At 38.6% G+C, this 21,794-nt stretch overlaps 1 protein-coding gene across 4 annotated transcripts in view; it reads left to right on the plus strand.

The window, feature by feature from the left end:
• The first annotated feature begins 230 nt into the window (after positions 1 to 230).
• bicd1a (BICD cargo adaptor 1a) overlaps positions 231 to 21,794 on the plus strand; it is a 137,397-nt gene continuing 115,833 nt past the window's right edge. For 3 of the 4 annotated variants that reach the window (XM_088646847.1, XM_088646843.1, XM_088646846.1), the window contains exon 1: positions 231 to 785. In XM_088646847.1, the coding sequence (XP_088502973.1) occupies positions 558 to 785 (228 nt within the window). In that variant the 5' untranslated portion in view covers positions 231 to 557. The remainder of the gene's footprint in view (positions 786 to 21,794) is intronic. The other variant, XM_088646845.1, reaches the window with a different exon arrangement.

Here is a 21,794-nt window from a genome sequence, read left to right on the forward strand (position 1 = left end):
TTAAAAAATAAATTAATAATTAGTGTCGATGAAGAGAATATCAATTTTGTGAGTGCACGAGTTTCAAACTATGACACCCTTTTTTCTTGGCAGAGATCTGAAAACCAATTGGAGCGGCCAGTGGACAGATTATGTTTAATTCCATTTTGTATGGAGCAACCTCACAGACATCCTAACGCAGCGCCCAACTTCCATTCATCTGATCGCCTGCAGCTGAGCGAGAGGAGAAAGTGAGATGCGCTGGGAGGTAACCTTGACGTCACCGGTAGAAGGATGGGAGCCCGTCTGTGCACTTTGCTATAGTGTAGACGGGAGAGATGGCGGCTAATTGCCTATGAATAAGCAAAAAAAAAGGATGCTAGACTGATAAAAGGGGAAGGACGCTACGAGGGGCTTAACAGCGCTCCTTTTTTAATATAAAACCTAGTTTGGGAGTTATTTCCATCTTTTTTTTCTATCTGGTCGCGGGGTGGATTTTATAAGGGGGTGGGCGCAGCGTTCTTTACATCTGTATCCCCCGTCTACAACCTCTCCATCCGTCTGTGTGCAAGGAGGCTATGGCTGCGGAGGGTTTAGTGGAAAGTGCGGATCACTACAAAGCGGAGATCGAGCGCCTGACCCGGGAGCTCTCGGAAACCACCCAGGAGAAGATCAGGGCTGCTGAATGCGGGCTGGTGGTGCTAGACGAGAACCAGACCCTGAAGCAGCAATACACGGACTTGGAAGCTGAATATGAAACACTCAAACAGGAGCTGGAACAGCTCAAAGAGGTAACTGCCGTACAGGTAACTTAATTCTGTACAGGAGCCGGGTTGTAAGTTGGCAAGGGATGCAGCAGTGCATTACAATGAATGTGTCGGCCGACTGCATCGTCCTTCATTGAGCAGAGATGCGGGATTTGGTGTGTTGGGCATCGCATCCGCGATGAGTTGGTGAAAGTGTGGAGATTAAGCGGCCCGCAGGTGATGTAAAAGAGATCAAGGCCAGATTCTGAGTCTCCTAAAAGATGCTGAGATTGACGGTTGCAGCTTTGATTGCCTAGTTTACGCTTATCTGTGCTTGACCTGCTAGCGTGCACGGTCTACTTGCTTGTTTAATTTAAAGCGATGGGACGCGAGATATAATGTGTGCTGCAATAAATTATCAATTCCCCTAAACATGGCACTACTGTGCTACAGTAAATATCTTCCAGTGTGTATGCCAGTTTTATCTTTCACTAGACGTCGTGTGGTCTGACTCCGGACTGGTCCGTGGGAGTGTCAGCTGGTGAAATAAAAAAAAAGCTTAAATTAAGCAGTACATGTATGTAACGTTTACGTTATATATGTAAAATAACACATTATAATGACTGTTAAAGATTGTTAATCTTTTGTTGGTGGCTTCTTACTGGTCACTTCATGGGAAACGAAGACCACTTCAGAGTGAAACTAGTCTAAATAAAACACGTTCCCTGAAATTGTGAAAAAAAAACAACTATAATAATATCCTATCATATACAGGTAGTTCACATGATAATCACGTTGTTCAGGAAAAATACCGAAACAAAATTGACTAATATTTTAATGTTTTGTTTTGTTGATATCCTGTAATTTGGAGAAATATTATTAGAACGGCAAATGCTAAACAAATAACTAAAGTTTTTTCTCCCCATTGCTTTAACCCAGTGCTTTATAATTCAGGCTTCATGTAACAGTTATGGAAAAACAAATCTGAAACCCCTCCCTGTTCCCTCCATTGTCTAATTTCACTTGCAGTGAAACGTCAGACCCCTTTGGAGCAAAGATATTTGAGACCAGTGTTTTCTTGAAACAAAGGCTGTGTCTCTTGAAATGGAAAATGGAGTGAAGCAGCAATTTGGTGCTGGTTTGGCTTTTTAACTAAATCTTTGTTGCGGAGTTGGACAAACTTGACTCTTCTCCAGTGTCCACTAAACTATATTAGATCCAAAGCTTAAATGCAGGCTATTTTTTTACATTGCAAGAATTCAACACTGCAGCCTAGGTGTGGTTTAAATCAAAACTTTGATCCACCTAGAAAAATCTCAAATTGCAAGCCTAGTACTTGATGGAATCTCTGTCAGCAAGGAGCTTATAGCTTCTTCCCAATGGAAACCTCCATCAGCTACTGGACTACAGATTTGTTACTGGCTAGTAGATCTAAGTTTTCATATATTCTAAGTCATAGTGCCATAGAGGACAGTTACTATTTCACTGAAAAATCTTGTATGGATTCTAAAAATGTCTTTCATTATATGAACATTTTCAGAACAGTTTATATTACTGTTTACTAATGGGCTAGGAGGGAGGCAAAATCTTGAATATAACCCTGGGTGGTGTTACATGTCTCTCTGATGTACTGTATAAGTAAGACTGATCTGTAGGTTTTCAGTTGTTTAGAATGGCATTAATTAGGTTTATCCGAACTTGCTGGATCATGCTGGTCTAATACCCATTTTGTAATTAACACTGAGGGGAAAAATGATAATTTGGGCCCAGAGATAACAGGCAATTGTCAGTCCACAAGGACAGTTACCTTGCTTGAAGGATGCAAAGAATGCATTGTAAATTATTCATGTACTGTACGGTTTTACATTTCACAGTGCTGACCTGTGTCGACACTCTGCTATGGCAGGTTATTGCAAGAATATGTGGTTACCTAGGAAATAAATAGTTCTTTCTTCCTAATGTGACAAGTCTGTAGAGTCTTGAGTAAATTGGGACATTCCCTGAGACACAAATTGAATACCAACTAGACAATCTCAAAGATGTAAATTTGCTTTAGAGAGATCATCTAAAGGGCAGTGTAAACCATTAATGACAGCTTTTTGTCAATAAATGCAGACTATCATTTTCATCCAGATTTATTTATGTTAAAAGCAAACAGTATAGTGTATTAACAATACTGTGTTGTTTGTAGGATGATGTAAACGCTTGTTTCAGTAAAGCAACTGCATTAGAGCTTAACCTACTGTATGAGATCAGAAATGTAACTCTAGACAGGTTATTTATGGTGTCACAGGATGGTCTCAGTGGAGGTTTTTTGTGTGCTCTGTGTGCATTGCAGAATGACTTATAGTCCTCTCTAAAAGTACAGTTTTGTAGAATGTGCAAGATCTAAAGGTTTCCCGTCATTAATGGGAATATGATTTAAAACAGTTTTTATTAATATTGCTTCATATATTGAACTCTTGAGTTATATATAGATATATAGCCGTTCATTTTGCTGAAAAAGAAGTTTTAACAATAAGGCTGTGTTGCAAGAGCCTATTGTATTTTTCTCTTTTTCTAACTGTTTCCTACATACAATATTCTTTGTTAAATTACAATACTTGAACAGAATCTTGATGTCGTTCCTTATCATGAACGAAAGCTGTCAGTAAGTTAACTGGTAAAAAGTAAGAATACAAGACAGAATACTTTCGCATGAAACGTATATGCATGCGTCCTCTCATCCTAATTAGAATCAGTGACTTTTGTTAAACCAGGAAGGGAAGGTAACAATAAAATATCCCAAATAAAAAAAAGATCCATGACCAATTAAAGAAGAATGTACTCTTGGGACAGGAGTTTTTTTATTGTAGCTTAATCTGTACTTCGTTGAACTCTGATTTATTTGCTTAGTTTTAGTTTGCCCATTGTCTCTATTCATTTTCTGCTGAAAGTTCTCTAAAAAAAAAAATTTGGGACCGTATCTGTATATCCCTCGAACTGATTAATAAGTGGAAAATTACTTTACCAGAATCAGCTTCCTAGGTATTGCAAATCGCATGCCTACGCAAAGAAACTGGCGAGAATAGAAGGAGTATTTGCTCTACAAATGACATTATGTAATTATAGCCTTGCAAGGGCTCAGCTCTCTTGTCATGATAAATAATGAGGAAGAAAAAATAAAACAAAACCACACTTGTACTCTACTGTACATATACAAACAGTGTATTGAATAACTACAAAAGAATGCAGCAGAAGAAAGACAACAGTTACGTCACAGGTCACAAATGTCTCTACTCCAAATGAAATACCTCGTTTTGCATAGCATGGTCTCAGAACTCTGCGGTGTAGTGGTCTTTTCACTGTTCAGTTTTGAGAAATCAGTGGGGAGAAGCTGACACTGCGTCACCTTTTTACTGATAAAGTTGGCACGGACTAATGAGGCGCGTATGCAGAGCAGCCAAGTACTGTATCATAACTGTGGTGGAGTTATACAGGGGGATGTAGAGGGAATTTCTGCAGGGAGGATCCTGGACCGTAACAATGAAAACACACAGCAGGGTTGAGCATGATGACATCTGCAATTCGTGAGAGACGGCACTTCACAATTTGCAGCTTCAGTGACCATGTTCATAATCATTTGGTGTAAAAAAAAAATGCCAGAGCTCTCTCTGAGCAATCACTGTAGATGGATTCATTGCCGCTTGCCTTGTAATAAAACAGCTTTGTTTTTTTTAGAGTCCAGGATTGCAATAGTGGGTAAATTCTTCCTAATTAAAATAAAATCAGACATGATTTTAACTATATTAAATAATTAACCAGTCCCTAATCAATACTATTAAGTTCTAGCAAGGAACTAACACATCACGTTGAATTGTAGGGCTGTATTGCAGCCAAGGTATTGTTATGCCTGTGGCTCCGATTATAGAAGCAGTTTAAAAAATATTTTGTTACATAGCAGAAAAATAATTTGCTGTCTCATTTGCTGTATTTAAAACATCAATTTAGTATAATCTCCTCTGGAAGTATTTTTTTTTTCTCTTAAGTGGGGTAACAGTGGCACAAAGGTTAATATTCCTGCTTCACAGCGCTGGGGCCCTGGGTTCAATTCCTGGGGTGCTATCAGTAAGAGTTTTGTGCTAACCTAAGTGGACAATTGTATTTTTAAAAAGTTATCTCCCGCAAATAGGAATGTAAGAGAATATGCGTGATTGTGGAACAATGCCAATCTTGTAAGCACAGGAAAGCATAGAAATGCGTACTACGAACGTAAGTGACCAGTTGTATTTAAAAAAAAGTTATCTTCAGCAAATAGGGAGGTTGGAGAATGTGCATGGTTTTGGAACACTGGCAATCTTGTGAACACAGGAAAGCGTGATAGATAACATAAAAATATTTAAGAACTGTTCTAGGTAAATTTGAGAAAAATACACTGAGCGCCTCTGTGTTTCGCTCACGTGTGCGTGAAATAAAAACGTCTTTTAACTTCTGTGACTCCTGAAACGTCTGAAATGCCTGAAACTCCTGAAACGCGAACGGGGAAAAATGTAAGCTTGTGGATTGCTAAAGCAGGTAAGCCCCACAGTATTGGTGAAGAACTTTGTTGACGGATGGCAAAAGAGCTGTATTATGTATGAAGAGGAAGCTGCTAAACAACTCGACCTGTTGCCCCCTTTGAAAGACACAGTCACTCATAGAATTATTGATATGGCAGATGAGAAGAGAAAGTTAGCTGATAGAGCGCGTTAAGATGAGCCGATACTTTTCAATGCAATTAAATGAGTCTGCAGATGTTGCTGATTTGTCCAATTTGCCCGTTTACGTTAGATACGAGTTTGAGGGTATGTTCAATGAGGACTTTCTCTTTCTGTAAGACGCTACCAACAGGAACTACAGGAGAGCACATATTTCAGCTTCTGAATGAATTTGTCGAAAGAGAATGGCATCGACTGGATAAAATGCGGCAGAGTTTGTACAGAGGGTGCTAGATCGATGATAAGTCGACAGTGGTGTAGTTGCAGGAATTAGAGGGGTTGCTCCAGATATGAAGTGGACGCACTGCAGCATCCACCGCGAGGCCTTGGCAATTTAAAATCTGTTAGACTCTGTTGTGAATTGTATCAAGGCTCGACCAGTGAATTCACATCTCCTTTGCTCGACTAAACAGGCTCACTCCTCTCACTGAAATGGTGCTTTCATGGATAGAAAATGAATAGATAGTTCCCGTATGTAGTGCCAAAAATTCAAGAGTAATGAGTTAAATTATCCAACAAAAGTTTCTTAGTGTAAATAAGTATCATCCTTTGATTCACCTCTTTGAGCAGCAATGAACTCCACTAGATGTTTCCTTTAACTGCTTATCAGTCTCTTGCACTGACCTTTATGAATCTGGGGCCCATTCTTCCTTATAGAACTACTGTTTCATTGTCTTAACACATCACTTCATGTCCTGCCGTAACATTTCATTTCAATGTCCCAATATTGGCCAATCTAAAATTCAAAATTTCTTATTCTTCAACCATGCTGTTGTATACCTACTCATGTGCTTGAGATTGTCTTGCTGCATGACCCACTTCCAGGCTCAGATTCAACTGACGGATGGATGGCCCTGATGGACTCTCCACAAGAATTTGCTGATACAACGCCAAATTCATGGTTCTGTCAAAGATGGCAAGCATAGCAGCCTCAAACCATGCCAATCAAGATGAAGTTCTTCTGTCTGAAGGCAATGTTTGCTTTTTGCTGCACAAAACATTTCTGGTTATGGTCAAAACGTTTGACTCATCTGTCCAGAGATGTGTTGTCTGCTGAACGTGAGACAGACATCAATGTTCTTTTTAGAGAGCAAGTGTTTCTTCCTGGCTGTATGTCATGAAAACCATTCCCATTTGGCCTTTTCCTGATTGATGAGTCTTGAACACTCTTCTGACATTAGCCACAGTGAGAGAGACCTGTGTTCTTAGATATTAATCTAGAGGTCTTTGTGACTTCTTAGATGATTTTGTGGGCTGCAGTTGCAGGTGTCATACTAGGATTACTGGTCCTGGGTCAGAATGGTCTTGAATATTTTGCATTTGTTTATCTTTTGATGGATGGGGCCTCAGCTGTTTAGAAATGTTTTTGGAATGCTCTCAAGATTGATTAGCATCAACTACTCTTGTTCTGAAGTTCTCTGAAATTTCTTTTGATCATGGCAATTTCACTAGCCTGTGTGACGCCAAACAGAAACCAAAGATTTATTATATACTGTAGAACAGGGCTGCACAGTGTCAATCATTTTTTTCCTGTTACTGAATTGTTGTATCACCTGATTCTATTTAAAGTACCCTTTTACTTGTGAGTTCACTTATTATTTCACATACACTGATTTTTCATTGTTCCTTTTTTCTATTTCATTAAACCATTGTGTCTCCAAAAACTTTGATTAACATAAACCCTCTTGGTTGTTTCAGAAAAGACCAGTTGCTATCAAATAAGGGTACCATGATAATAAATTTTAATTTGCATAATTAGATTGGGGGTTCAAAAACATTGTCTTGGCACTCTGTCTAGTGCAGCTTGCAAACTTTCTTTCAATCATCTACATGCTGCAAAGGACCTACTCACACCTGGAAAAGGCTGGCAACACTGTAAGGATTATGTTTTTAGACTTCTCCAGTGCCTTCAATACTATCCAGCCCTTACTTCTAAGGAGGAAGCTAGAGAAGATGCAAGTCGGTGCTTTCACAATCTCATGGATCACTGACTATCTGACAGGCAGACCACAGTCTGTGAGACTTCAGCACTGTGTCTGAACAGGTAGTAACACAGGGGCTCCTCAGGGGACAGTTCTTTCTCAGTTCCTCTTCACCCTCCATACTTTGGACTTTAAATACAACTCAAAGTCATGCCACCTGCAGAAGTTCTCAGATGACTCTGCAATTGTGGGATGTATCAAGAGTGGGCTGGAGGAAGAGTACAGAGGACTAGTCACCTGCTTTGTGGAGTGGTGTGGAGAGAACCACCTGCAATTGAATGTAGCAAAGACGAAGGAACTGGTGATAGATTTCTGGAGGAAAAGGGTCAAACCTACTCCTGTCTACATCCATGGGAGTGGCATAGAGATAATGGACTCATACAAGTACCTGGGAGTGCACATCGATGATAGACTGGAATGGTCTAAGAACATCGAGGCCATCTGCAAGAAGGGTCAGAGCCGACTTTACTAGTCTCAGGTCCTTCAATGTATGTTGTAAGATGCTATATATGTTCTATCAGTCTGTTGTGGCGAGTGCCATTTTCTACGCGGTGGTATGCTGGGGCTCTGGGATTAGAGCAGTGGATTCTAACAGGCTGAACAAGCTCATCAGAAGAGCAAGCTCTGTCATTGGGTGTGGCCTGGACCCCCTGGAGGTAGTGGCTGAGAGGAGAATGGTGCCCAAACTAAAGGCCATCATGGACAACGTCTCCCATCCCCTCTATGATATGCTTGTAGAAATGAAGAGCAGGTTCAACAATAGGCTGATCCATCCACTGTACGACAGAAAGCGCTACAGGCGGTCATTCTTGCCTTCTGCCATAAGACTGTACAACGCATTCACCTTGCATCCGGGCAGAGGCAACATTGACAGTGACCTGTTTCTGGACTGAACAGTAAACCGATACATCTGTTCTTTTTCTTTTTCCCCATTTACAACCATTTTTGTGCAATATATGCCAGGGACTTGTGCAGTACATTTATATTTATATTGTGCAATACAGCTTTTGTGTACTGTTCTGGTTTGTCCTTTGTGTGTTCTGGACTGTGAGTAACTCTTCTTAGTGCACTACTCACTGTACTGATTGTATTGTATATATTGTATTATTATTGTATCATTAGTTACACTGTTGTTGTGTTGTCTGTGTTAAGCTGCTGTTGCACTGCAATTTCCCTCACAGGATCAATAACATATCTGTCTATCTATTCCAGAAAATGCTTACTTCAACATATCTGAAAGCAAATAGGTTAAGGTGCAAATTTTAAAATAGCAACATACTATAAAAAGAAGCAATACCATTATAAGTATCCTCAAACAATGTGAAGTCAAAAGTTATGAATCTGATTTGATTCTGGGTTCCAATACAGTAATATTTACGTCTTCTCTTAATAGGAAAAGGGCTCTTTGAACACAAAATCAGGCAAGCTGGGAATACAAAATAATTCTTATATATCTCTATCTCACTCACCTGACCCCTCAGTCTATCTGCCACACTAGACTTTTTTTGCACAAAATTGACCAAAATTCAAATTGAAAATACAAGAACAGCACTTGAATGTAAGTTTGTAAAGTAAAGTGTAAATCCATCTATTCATTTTCTAACCCCTTCATCCAATACAGTGTCACGGCGGAGCTGGAGCCTATCCCAGCAAGCAACGGGTGTGACGCAGGGCACACCCTGGACAGGATGCCAGTTCATCACACAGACACAAACACGCACACACTCACATCAGGACCAATTTTCCCAGAAGCCAGTTAACCTACCATTGTGTTTTTGGACTGTGGGAAGAAACTGGAACACCCAGAGAAAACCCATGAAAACATAAGGAGAACATACAAACTCCATATAGATAGCAGTCCTGGTCTAGAATTGAACCCAGGGCCCCAGTTCTGCAAGACAGCAATGTAACAGCTGCATCACCATGCTGCCCCAAAAGTGTAAATTATAAAAAACATTGTTGTAAATTTAGCTTGACCTCATTAAGTGATGGAGCACTGACGGCAAGTTTGTTCTTGGAGCTACAGTATCTTTGAGAACAGGTCTCCATTGTAAGCACTGTTGAAAGGCCATGACAGTCTTTACTGAAAATATTTCCCTTTGCTGCGGTGTTGACATTTTGCAGGACATTTATGCTTGTGCATAGCTAATGTCATGCACTGTAACATCTCCAAACACAGGAGACCGAGTCATGCTTGGTAGCATTGTATCATCTGGTTTGACAGCAGCAAGATGTGAAAATAATATACTGTAGATCATTCCTCACTGGTGTAGGATAGCGCCTTTTAATCTGATTTTATCATCAGAATTCAGAATTTAAAAAGTCTACCCTTTTATCTTGCTAGAGGAAGGATGAAAGTAGGACTGATCTCAGATTTATTGATATATTTTACTCTTTCTTTAAAAAAGCGCTTTTATTTGTACAATGCTGTGTCCTATTTTGATAAACTCTATGAGAGTTTATCTTTGAGTTAAGAGCTGAGGACCAAATATGTAGATGAAAAAAATGGGATATTGATGCACTTAATGCAGTTATTTCAAGGCAAAATAATGGTAATTTGCAGGACCAGAACTAAAATATTGTAAAAGGTGTTTACAATGCAGTGGGTATATAAACATATTTGAAATACAGTATAGCAAACGTATAAAAAGAGTGTTACCAAAACAAATAACGACCAGCAATAAACAACCCACTATATAGTGGGTTGTCAGTCCTGTTGTGCTGAATTATCAGTTTCCTTTCTGTAGCAGTGTTTTTCAATGTACTGTATGCAGTACATACTGTATGCACATTTCTAAAACTACCTGCAATTAACCATTTTTGAATTACTTATTGCACATTTTTATGTTGTTTGTGTCTTCAACAATATGATTTTGAGCACTTCTGATGATGATGTGAGTTAACAGGGGAATGCAACATTTTGTTTCTAAATATTTAGGGAAAATTATGCCATGCTGTTCTGATGACACATTGCAATGAAGACTTCATTCACCTCGCTTGAAATATGAAATAAAAAAAGGTTATTTTTTATTTACTATCAGCTGTTAGATATTGATAATATTGCTAATATCTAACAGTGTAGGTTTTGGGTGACAAGAAACTGGAATATAATTATGTTCTATCAACAAACTTATTTTCCTAAATATCAACTGATTTCACTGTAATCATATTACCTGCCAGAAATGCTGAAAGGTTTTTTTTACACACAGTATTCTGTGTGTAGTGTCTCATAAATGTTTTTATATGCAACCTAAAACATCTTTCCAATTATGATAATAAGTTCAAGTATCAGCGATATTTTTTTTAAATATCTATTGTTTTTCGGTTGGCACATGGCGCAGTGCTTAGAAAAGACCCAGAACTGATCCTGGGTTGTTATCTGTGTGCAGTTTGCATGTTCTTCTCATGTTTGTGTGGGTTTCTTCCAGGTGCTCTGGTTTCCTCCCACAGTCCCAAAGACACACTGGTAGGTTGATTGGCTTCTGGGAAAAGTGGCCCTGGTGTGAGTGTGTTCGTGTTCGTGTCTGTGTGTGCCATCCAGGGTGTACTCTGCTGTGCTTGGCTTGCTTGCCAAGGTACTGGCTCTCTCCCACTACCCTGAATTGAATAAAACCTTTAGAAATCAGGTGAATGGATGGGTCTATTGATTTTTAAAATCTTGTATTTAGTATGTTGTAGGATTCATACTTTTGCACAATAACACATTGTACATTGTCTGAGGTATTCTGGGTAAAGGTAATCACCTTGGACCCTCCCTCCATTGTGCTGCACCTGTCACAACCTGCTGAAGTCCTGTTTGGATGAATTGGGAAAATAGAAGACTGATTGTAATGGTTGCCAGGTGAGGCTCCCATGGAAAGAGTATTTTAAGACCCTATGCGAGGTGGCAAATCCAGAAAGGAATGGGGAACGGAGTTGAGGGAAGACACACAAGGTTTATTGGTGCTCACAGTGATGACGGGGAAGTCCATGCAGAAGTGAAGGGTAGGTATCCATTGCATCAAATCCAGGGAGGTCCACAGGAGAATCAGGAAGCAGTCCATATGTCCATTATCGAGAGGATAGGCCTCTACTGGCCTATGCCCTCAGACTTCCATGTGAAGCCTGGTGGTAGGTGGGCCATGAGAAAAATATTTTCCAAAGCTGAGCCCCAAAGGCTGGTGGGGGGTGAAGAAAACATAAATAAGCGACTTAACTAGACACACCAGGAAGTAATAATTTAAAGGACTATCTAGAGAGGATTACAGTGCCCTATGGAGGAGGGATGTCGACCGTGACACTCATCTAATTTGTGTGCTGTAGGCTTGCCAGAAGGAGATGATCCGATTAATATTTTGTAAAAACATATACCAAAATCATTACTCTTTCTGACCCATTGAAGTCATGAGGACACAAAATATTTACTACTGTTCTGGTACACAGAGTGAGAGGCTTCATAATTTATCTTTAAACTCCATCACTAAATTGTTGGACTACTCATCCTTCAAGCAGACAAAAGATAAGATTCACCTGCCATGGGTAGGTAGAAATTAATGATTATTCCTGTTATTCAGGGATTATTGCATTGTCACAATGCAGTCCAGAAAATGTTTCGGTCCGGAGCTTCATCACATTCTCGGCTTGAGAAATGAAATTTCTGCTTTACCCAGCCAAGTGGAATATCATCTGCTGTGGTCAGTCCAATCTGTTTAACACAACATATTACAGTAAGTGAAAAGGTTCATCTTTCGGCTGCAGATAAGTAACATCTATCTTACAGACTATACCCATTTCTTTCTTGCTAAACTCTTGGAGTTGTGTTGGATGTATTCCTTTTCTCAGTTCTTTCAAATATGGATAAAAGAAAGTGTTGTTTCTCTACGTGCTCAGATGTCTTTGGGAAACAGATAATTTGATTCAGTGAGACAGCAAATACATGAGTTGTCCTGGTATTTTTGAGAGGGCGGCACCATCATGTGATGTTTTTATGCTCTATATTATAACAGCTTTGCTGTGGCAAACCATGCCTGGAATGTAGTATTCTGCATTTGTTGGTGAGTATTTTACATTTTAATCTGTTATCACAGAAGCTAATGCAGGTACTCACTTCCTGGAACGTTGCCTTTATTTATGTTTTTCATTACATCGCAGACATAGCTATATCAACTATGTAGTCAGCCATCCATCAGCTATATCACCCTAACGTTGGGTTCTATTGCTCCAGTAAAGTGATAGGGACGCTATACTGTAAAAAAAGCACTGTCCATTGGATGAAATGGATGACTCCATGGTCATTAAAAAATCCCAGGGTGTTTCTCGAAAAAGTGTAGGGATGTTACCCCAGCACTTGTACAAATGTGCTCCTGGTCTTTACCACTCATGACTGCATAATAGTCCCCATCTATGAATTAATCATTCTGTTCTCCTCCCCATTGATAGCTGATGTGTGGTGAGCGTAGTGGCGTACTTAGGCTGTTGTTGCTTCATCCAGGTGGTGACTACACCTGGTGGTGGTGGAGGGGAGTTCTCATTACCTCTAAAGTGCTTTGAGTGGAGTGTCCAGAAAAGCACTATATAAGTGTAAGGATTTTATTATTAGTAGTAGTGGTAGAGAAAGATGCCTCTTTAAACTCCAAGACCTTAGCATTGGAGGACTGCAGTTGTCTACCTCTGGTCTTTTTCCTTTTTGTTTACTGCCACACATGAGTGCACCACAGTTGCAGGCTCGAGTTTCTCTCAGCTGGTCTATACAGTTCTGTATGACAGATTTCATTTGTACTCCAGTGCTTAAGAATTTGGGACGTCCTTTACTTTTGTCTTTTCCATCTTCATTCAGAAGTGATGAAAGTGCTTACTTTGTTTGAACCTGTGTGTTACTGATGTGTTTTGTTACTTACAGTATGTCCAGCTCACAGAAATCAGGTTGCCCTTCACTGCTGCGTTTATATCTAATTAAATGACAGTACTATGAATTGTACAGGTCTCATGTACAATGTTTATATTCTACAGAAATACTGTTCAAAGCACTTTACTTCAGACTTTCAGAATTTCAATTCTGTTGATTTTCACAGATTATTCCCACTCGCATACAGGGGTCCAAACATAACATTTCTCTCCACACTGATGACATTCTGTTTTTTCTCTGATATTTTGAGTTCAGCTCAGCACGTCTCATGCTTATTTGATAAATTTAGTTATATCTGTGTATATATAATTGTTCAAATATCAATCCTCATGCCTTGATTCCCCCTTCTATGATGACTTTTCATCCACCAGCATATTATGTGATATTTGTAAAAGAACAAAATACATTTTATTTGGCATTGTAGTGAAAGTCAGAAATAACAGTTTATTTGCTTTATAATAGACTTCATATTTAAAGATTATTCATGTGTCCCTCTAGCCCACTTTTTCTCTTTTATGAAAGTGAAAGCATTGGTTTTTGACTTGACCAGATGCTAGTAGTCTTGAGTTGGTATTTTTCTGTCAAATAAATATTGAATCTCTAAGAACATCTTGTATTTAAATGCAAGGATAGTTCTTTTCATTGAGAAAAGTAAACAATTTTGGATAGCAATTTGAATTTTCAAGGATTTCCTTTCTGTACTTTTGTCTTTTTTCAGTTTTATGTAAAACTACATCATGTTTGGGTTGGCACAAACTAAATGTGTTGTCGCTTAACATGTGTTGTGCTCAAGGTCAGAGAGAAGCTTGAAAGGTATTTGTGGGGAAAAAAAGCGAAAGCAAATGCCTTGGATAGTATGAGATCCATTAACATGAGGGTTATAGAGAAAGGTATGTATGGAGACTCCCTAGAGAAGGATGACAACAAAGATAAGTTCCCCAGAACAGGACAGATTACACTTCTTTAAATTTAGGATTGTGGGAGTCCAATCAACACCCACATGTGTTTGAAGCTGACATCATGGAATCCTTTGGAACAGATTGATATAATTCTTAAATAATTAAACTACAAGCAACCAAATGCCCAATTAGCCTTAAAGAGGTCTTCCGAGAGGTCTTCTCTTGCTTGAAACCTATTACTCTTAGAGTGGACGTTTAAATGAACCCAAAACAATGAAAAAAGATGTTCTGGATGCAATAATGGTGATGTGGTTGTTAATTCCAAAATGACTCTAGGTTTTTTTTAAATGTTTTCAATATGAAAAAATGAATTGTACATTGGGTCTAATTTCAGGCGTCATATGTGTTTCTGTTTTAACATTTCTGCAATGTGTAATATTGTTCATTTACTGTAATTTGGGGACTGGGGTGCTTAGGAGGAGAGGAATGTCAACAGCATGTATATTTATGAGATATTGTATTCAGTTTGTATGATTGTTTACATCAAATAAGTAACAAATGTAATGTGCTTTTGAGTTGTGTATACTCTTTGCTCCTTTGCTTTGATAATCACTGTTAATTTCTTAAGTTTTAAACCTCAATATCTCTTTAAATAAATATGTCAGTATACTTTATCCCTGAATAACTGCTCTAGGGGCGCCGTATAAATGGCTGACCCTGCACTCTGACTCCAAGCTTCTCTCCGTGTCTGTTTTTCTGATGAAGAGCAAGTTGGGGTATGCGAAAAGACAAATTCCTAATACAAGAAATTTTATATGGCCTATAAAGTGATCTTATCTTATCTTAAATTTATAAAATGTAAGTATACAATATACTGTACTTAGACAAAAACCTAAGTCATTATACTTTGGATCTATTTGTGAGTAACCACCAGCTATTTTAGAAAATTAGCTAATGATTTATGGGAAAACTGCTTCTCTTGTTGCAAGATAGCTTACCATGGTTTTTGGAAATGAATCATCCTTCTCTAGGGACTCTCCATACATACCTTTCTCTATAACCCTCATGTTAATGGATCTCATACTATCCCAGGCAATCTTATTATCTTTCGCTCTTTTTTTCCACAAATCCCTTTCAAGCTTCTCTCTGACCTTGAGCACAACACATGCTCAGCAACAACACATTTAGTTTATGCCAACCCCAACTTGATGTTGTTTTACATAAAACTGAAAAAAAGACTAAAGTACAATAAGGAAATCCTTGAAAAATTCAAATTGCTATCCAAAGTTGGATTTTCTCAATATTTTTTAAATGCTTTAAGTTCAATGAACCTTTGGGTTCATGTACTGCATAACCTTGATAGGGACACATGTTTTTCTAAATGCTTTTTTCTTTGGTTTACATTTCCTGAAATTGTGATTTATTCATGCTGCCATGGTGACCAGTGAATTTTCAGGGTTTTTTCTTTTGCTTTGAAATATAGAAATGATAAGCAATATCTTTTAAATGCCAGACGACTGAGCTTCTGACCAACAGCGTGCATCAAATCAATTTTTTGTGCATTTATGTGAGAAAGGGATCAACTATCTGTGCAATATCTTTAGCAGCAGTGTACAACACTGTGTGTTGCTCAGTGTGCAAGGTGTGAATTTTAGTTTTGGATGAACAGTGTATGCTGCTCGGTGCTCCAATCAATGGAAGATAATTTTATGTACACATTGGAGGAATATTTATATTTTCTCTCTTGTTGTATTAATATAATTATCTGCTACTGTACATGTGTGGTGGAAGCATCATGGTAAGGCGGGCTGACAGAGTCATTGAAACTTACTGATACTCTCTGCAAACCAAAAGACACTGTTTGAAATGAAAAACCATTTCCAATTGTTGAGCTTGACTTTACACAAGAAGACCAGGTGTTCATTCCCAGGAACATTTACCTCACAATCTGGACGGGAAGCTCATGTTGGTCAGTTAACATTGTGAGAAAGAAATTGTCATGACCGAGAATCACAAACCACTGATGCCAATAGTTTGTATAACAAGGGTATTCCTAAACAGCTGAAACCACCTTAAGAGTTTTACTTGTGAGGATGGATTTCAAGAAAACTGGGTTTTATAGAGATCTGCAAACATGCCAACATGGTATTATACAGCACAGGTACTTAAACAAATATAAGACAGACACCAAAACAATGTAATTTGTATGTATCGCCAGCAGCCATTTCACTCTGCAACTCACAATTGGCAACCCACTGAAGCTCAGCAGGTGTGAGCCTGGCTAGTACCTGGATGGGAGACCTCTTGGGAAAAACTAAGGTTGCTGCTGGAAGAGGTGTTAGTGGGGCCATCAGGGGGCAATCACACTGCAGTCCATGTGGGTCCTAATGCCCCTGTATAGTGATGGGGACACTTCCTGTTGCTAAACAGGGCGCCGTAAAAAAACGGGCGCCGTCCTTCGGATAACGCATAAAACCGAGGTCCTGACTCTCTGTGGTCATTAAAAATCCCAGGGCATTTCTCGAAAAGAGTATTGGTGTAACCCCAGCGTCCTGGCCAAATTTCCCATTGGCCCTTACCAGTCATGGCCCCCTAATAATCCCCATCTATCTCTCATCCTAGCGTTAATCCCGAATCAGCAGGGTCCGCTTGTCGGCACGCCCGTCTCCATTTGGTGGTTGGAATCAAATCTTTGAGCTGACGTTGCCATTAAATGCGACCGAGAATACTCCAACCGGCGCGTTGCTACAGTACGCCTGCCGTTGGAGGGGGGGGGAGAACAAAGTAATGTAGCCAATTCATAGAGGGGGGTTATTATGAGGCATAGGAAATTTGGCCAGGACACCGGAGTTACACCCCTACTCTTTTCGAGAAACACCCTGGGATTTTTTAATGACCACAGAGAGTCAGGACCTTGGTTTTATGTCTCATCCGAAGGACGGCGCCTGTTTACAGTATAGTGTCAATAATCCCCATCTATGAACTGGCTTAATTACTCTGCTCTCCTCCCCACTGATATCTGATGTGTGGTGAGCGTTCTGGCGCACTATGGCTGCCGTTGCATCATCCAGGTGGATGCTGTACATTGGTGGTGGTGGAGGGGGTCCCCATTGCCTGTAAAGCGCTTTGAGTGGAGTGTCCAGAAAAGCGCTATATAAGTGTAAGCTATTATTATTATTATTATTATTATTATTATTATTATTATTATTTACTTGTTGCTTTAATAAAACTGTTCTATCCAGGCAATGTAGTTCACTGTGGCTAAAAAAGCAGCAGAGGCAGGATTACAGAAATCTGTACTACAGTACACACTGCAGACTCCAAAGCTGTCATATAAGGAGCTTAACGTTTATATATAAATTGTAGGTTTCTGTGAGAATGGGTTGTTTTACATTTTCATGTGTAAATCAGCTTTCCCTTGTCAGTGATGTTTTTTAAATGACATTATTTGCTTTTATCCCAAGTGTTTCTATGCTGTAACACTTTACATTTAAATACCATTGTTCTCTGGTTAGTTTTAGTCTTATTAAGACAATTTGCTCAGGCGTACAGTACTTTTGTTTAAAAAAAAAACTTTTAATCTCTTCAAAACTAAATATTGTAAAAGTTGTAAAATGTTAACGCAGAACTTTAAAATCTTTCTTTTTTTGGGCCGAAACTGAAAGGTGTGATTATGTGCTCAAATGGAATTAAATCCAGAAGCAAAAATATATTCCGCAGAATGGGTTTTATTAAATCATGGATTAGATCAGCTTTGAGCATTTCCAATCCTCCGTACGGCAGTACTTTGAAACAACCAGCTGCATAACTCTTGTAATTTCCTATTCAACAATCAATTCAATAAAGGAACTTGTTGTAGCCTTAAGGTTCCAACATTACTTTTCATTGATTTTATTTCATACTGTAAATATAATATAAAATGAATCTGTTACAATGGCATCCCCATTGTTTTCTTAGAGTATGGGTTGGCAACTTAATTCCTTGAGGGCCACAGTCTTGCTGCATTTATGGCTACTTTTCAATAAGAAATTAATATACCCCCAAAAAATAGTATAAAATAATTTGTTAAAGTTATTTGTACAGGTAAAACCATAGAAGAAATATTATCCAGAATACCCTGCAGCCACAAGGCGACTGACGTTTTGGTATCTACTTTAGTTCTTGTTAAGTTAGTAACAAAAAGAAAAGAAAAATGTATATGCTCTGGAATCAAAATGACTTAGATTTAAAAATCAAATCCACATCTAATCTCCAGATATGCAGAGACAGATAATGGGATCTATTGTTTAAAATCTTGGAAAGAATTGATAAAGTCAAACTCGGGGAACAATTTCATGACCATGAATGAAATAAGTGGAAAGAAGTAATATACTGTATTTAAATCTGAAAATGCACATTTCATATTGAAAGGATGTTGATGATCTGAAACAAACTGCCCAAAATTGTTAAAAATGTCCTGGAATCCTTCAAGAACAGGCTCGGTCAGATGGTGAGATTTTTTTTTTATCAGCGGGCTATTCGCAATCAAATGCACAGGGATGAGTTCAATAGCCTCCTCTCATTTTTAACCTTTTTTCTGTTTTGTGGAGATGCTCGGTGATGTTTTAGAGTTTTCAAACAGCCCAGTCTGGGAGACAGGAGTATTCTTATTATGGACCTGGTGTTTGTGTGGCATGTGGGAAGGGTTAAGAAAAACAATGCATCAGAATATATATTTCCGCAAGTAACATGCTCCCACAAGCAATTATAAGAATTGAACTTCATAAGGACTTTGGAAAAGAATATGATGGTCACTTTCTGTAGTAAGGAGCTCAGGAAACAATTTATGTATGTGTCATGTCTCCAAGGAGGGATGCTGATGAGTGAGCTGGTGATGAGCGTAGCTCAGTTCGGGAGGGAAAAAATCCATTCTGATGCCATTTTCACATGCAATTATATTTAATGGCTTTTTCAGACAGTCTCACTTTGCAAGGCAGACACTACCACATTAGACAATGTTGCATTGGGCATTGTTTAAAACAGACTTCTAGATACGGTGTAGGATTACACCCCTTAGTCAACCTGTTATGCTATGAAGCATGTTGTGTCTACCGCTTTATAATATTTTCAATCTAGACTGATTGCACATGATTGCAACAAAAGGTTTAAAAAGCCAGAAAGTCATAGTGTGATACTAACTGCTTCATCAGTAGACTACCTGAATAATTACTAAGAGGTATGTTCTTACACGTTATTTGCAGGCATTGTTAATCAGTAAAGAAAACAGCAGTGCAAGCAGAAAAATCTGAACCTGTGACTCTGACAGAACACACAGATTTGTGGAAATGCGAGTAACAGAGTTCTTCTTTAAAGCTGTTCTGCACTAAAACCAGTATTCAGTGCCTCGCTCCCTACACTACAGTTTTTTGTTGGCTGATCAAAGACGGCCCTGAATCAGCAGCTGTTCAATTCTGTGTTTATTTCTGTAATTGTTCTGTAAACAGCAGAGTTATAAAAATTGTTAACCCACATGACCCCATTTTTATGTCTCACATGGTTTTTCCAGGAGGAGTGTTATGAATATTTGCACAGAAATCATTTCTCCCTTATCTCCATTTCTTATCCCAGGACCTTTATTGATAAAACATGTTCATACGATCTTTAATAGTAAGTATGAAAAGACGTTTTGCAATTGCATTTTTTAAAAGAATGACCAATTCCCCCTATTTAAAATTGTTTCAGTCTGAAATGTAACACAAGAAAGTTCTTCAACATATGTAAAGTATCCACATATCTCTCCATGTCTTGGAGAGGCCTGTGAAGAATCATGCAAAGAATCATGCAAAGTATTGTATAAAACCAGACAATTGTAATTTATTATGACCAATTTCTATATAGATTGTTTTGTTTACTAAAATAAAAAATTCATAATAAAAAAATATAATATATGTATATAATACACATATATTACATACTCACATACTGTATATACTGTATACTGTATAAACAACAGATACTTATTTAGAGTACATGTAACAGGGCATATTTTCTGTTCCACATCGTTGAAGCTCTGAACCATTAATTTGGTTGATTTTAGTTGACAGTGAAATGCATTTCTTGTAAAGTGGATTTTAACAAAATGCAATAATGAAAAATGCAGAGACGCTTGCATTAGGCAGTAATTTCTAGCCTTGTAAAAGCACTTGCTTGGCTTAGCCCCAAGGCGTGCCAATTGAGATCTGTCTTTCAATGCACTGTGCCCTTGAAGGGAAGCAAAAGTTAAGTAGACAGTTATTACAGAAGTGCTATCATATTCTTCTCTTCATGACTCAGTGTTGCAGAGCAAGTTGAAGATAAATATTGTAGTGTATATAATCACATCCTTTAACATAAAGCTTTAAAATTCCTTAATTAACAAATTGTAAGAACACGCTCATGTGACCTGTATAGTTGTGGTCGAAATTCATTTCCGCAGGGTTAAAATGTATGGTATTCCTTTGTTCTGAAATGCACAAGTGACAAAGAACTGATTATAACAGCAAAATACTCTTATAAGGACACAAACCTGAACTGAAACCACTTTTCATGAGTGATATACTGTAAGAGAAGGGAAAATTAACAAATTGAAATTAATTAATAAAGAAGCACAATCTCATACTGTTAAATAATACGTGCTTATTGCAGGGGTTTCTGACATTTTTCATATGGGCTGTGGCACCAGATCTAATCAGGCGCGTTATCTTCTCTGTAAGGAAGGATTCTGACTGACTTTCTAATAATACGAGAATATAACAGTGGTAACAATGGTTACAAGTAACAGGAGACCATGTTGCCCATCAGGTTGCTAATAGCTAATTCACCCACTCTCTTAGGTAAGAGTATCTACCTCAATAACATGAAGTTTGTGTAGAACATGGAATATGGAACATGTTTAATATGAAAATAAGAAAGCTTTCATACAGTACATGTAATGTGATGTACTGTATGTTTTGGGGTACAGTAGCTCTGTGGCACAGTGGTAAGCATTGCTACTTTGCCATGCTGGGGCCCGGAGTTCAATTCCAGTCCTGGCGTGCTATCTGCATGAAGTTTATATGTTATGCCTGGGTTTCATCTCCCAGGGAGCCCTGTTTTACTCCCACAGTCCAAAGATATACAGATGGTTGATTAGCTCCTTGGAAAACTGACCCTGGACTGAGTGTGTGCATGCCCGTGTGTCTTCCTTGTGGTGGACTGGGTCCCATCCAGGGCATACCCTGTCCTGTGCCTGTCATTTACCGAGAGGCCCTGAATTGGATGAAGCAGTTGGAAAATGGGTGGAAATGGATAAAAGTACACACCAGAGAATAGTATCTTGTGTGTAAAAACTAAATGTTGACCAATTCGGTTTTTGTTCACATGGCACAAAATAATTCTGTTGCTATGGCACAACTGATCTAATCTAACTGATCTAACAAACCAGAATAAGATCTATGTAAGTACAGTGTAGGCAGTATTACAATTCATTGGTCTTGAACATGGTAGCTCTTGTGAAGAAAATCACACAGAACGCTGAATTTCCTCAGTATAAGTTCACTGCTGACAGGCCG

The sequence above is a fragment of the Lepisosteus platostomus genome, chromosome 9 (genome assembly GCF_059453375.1).
Source record: "Lepisosteus platostomus isolate fLepPlt1 chromosome 9, fLepPlt1.hap1, whole genome shotgun sequence".
Classification (NCBI taxonomy): domain Eukaryota; kingdom Metazoa; phylum Chordata; class Actinopteri; order Semionotiformes; family Lepisosteidae; genus Lepisosteus; species Lepisosteus platostomus.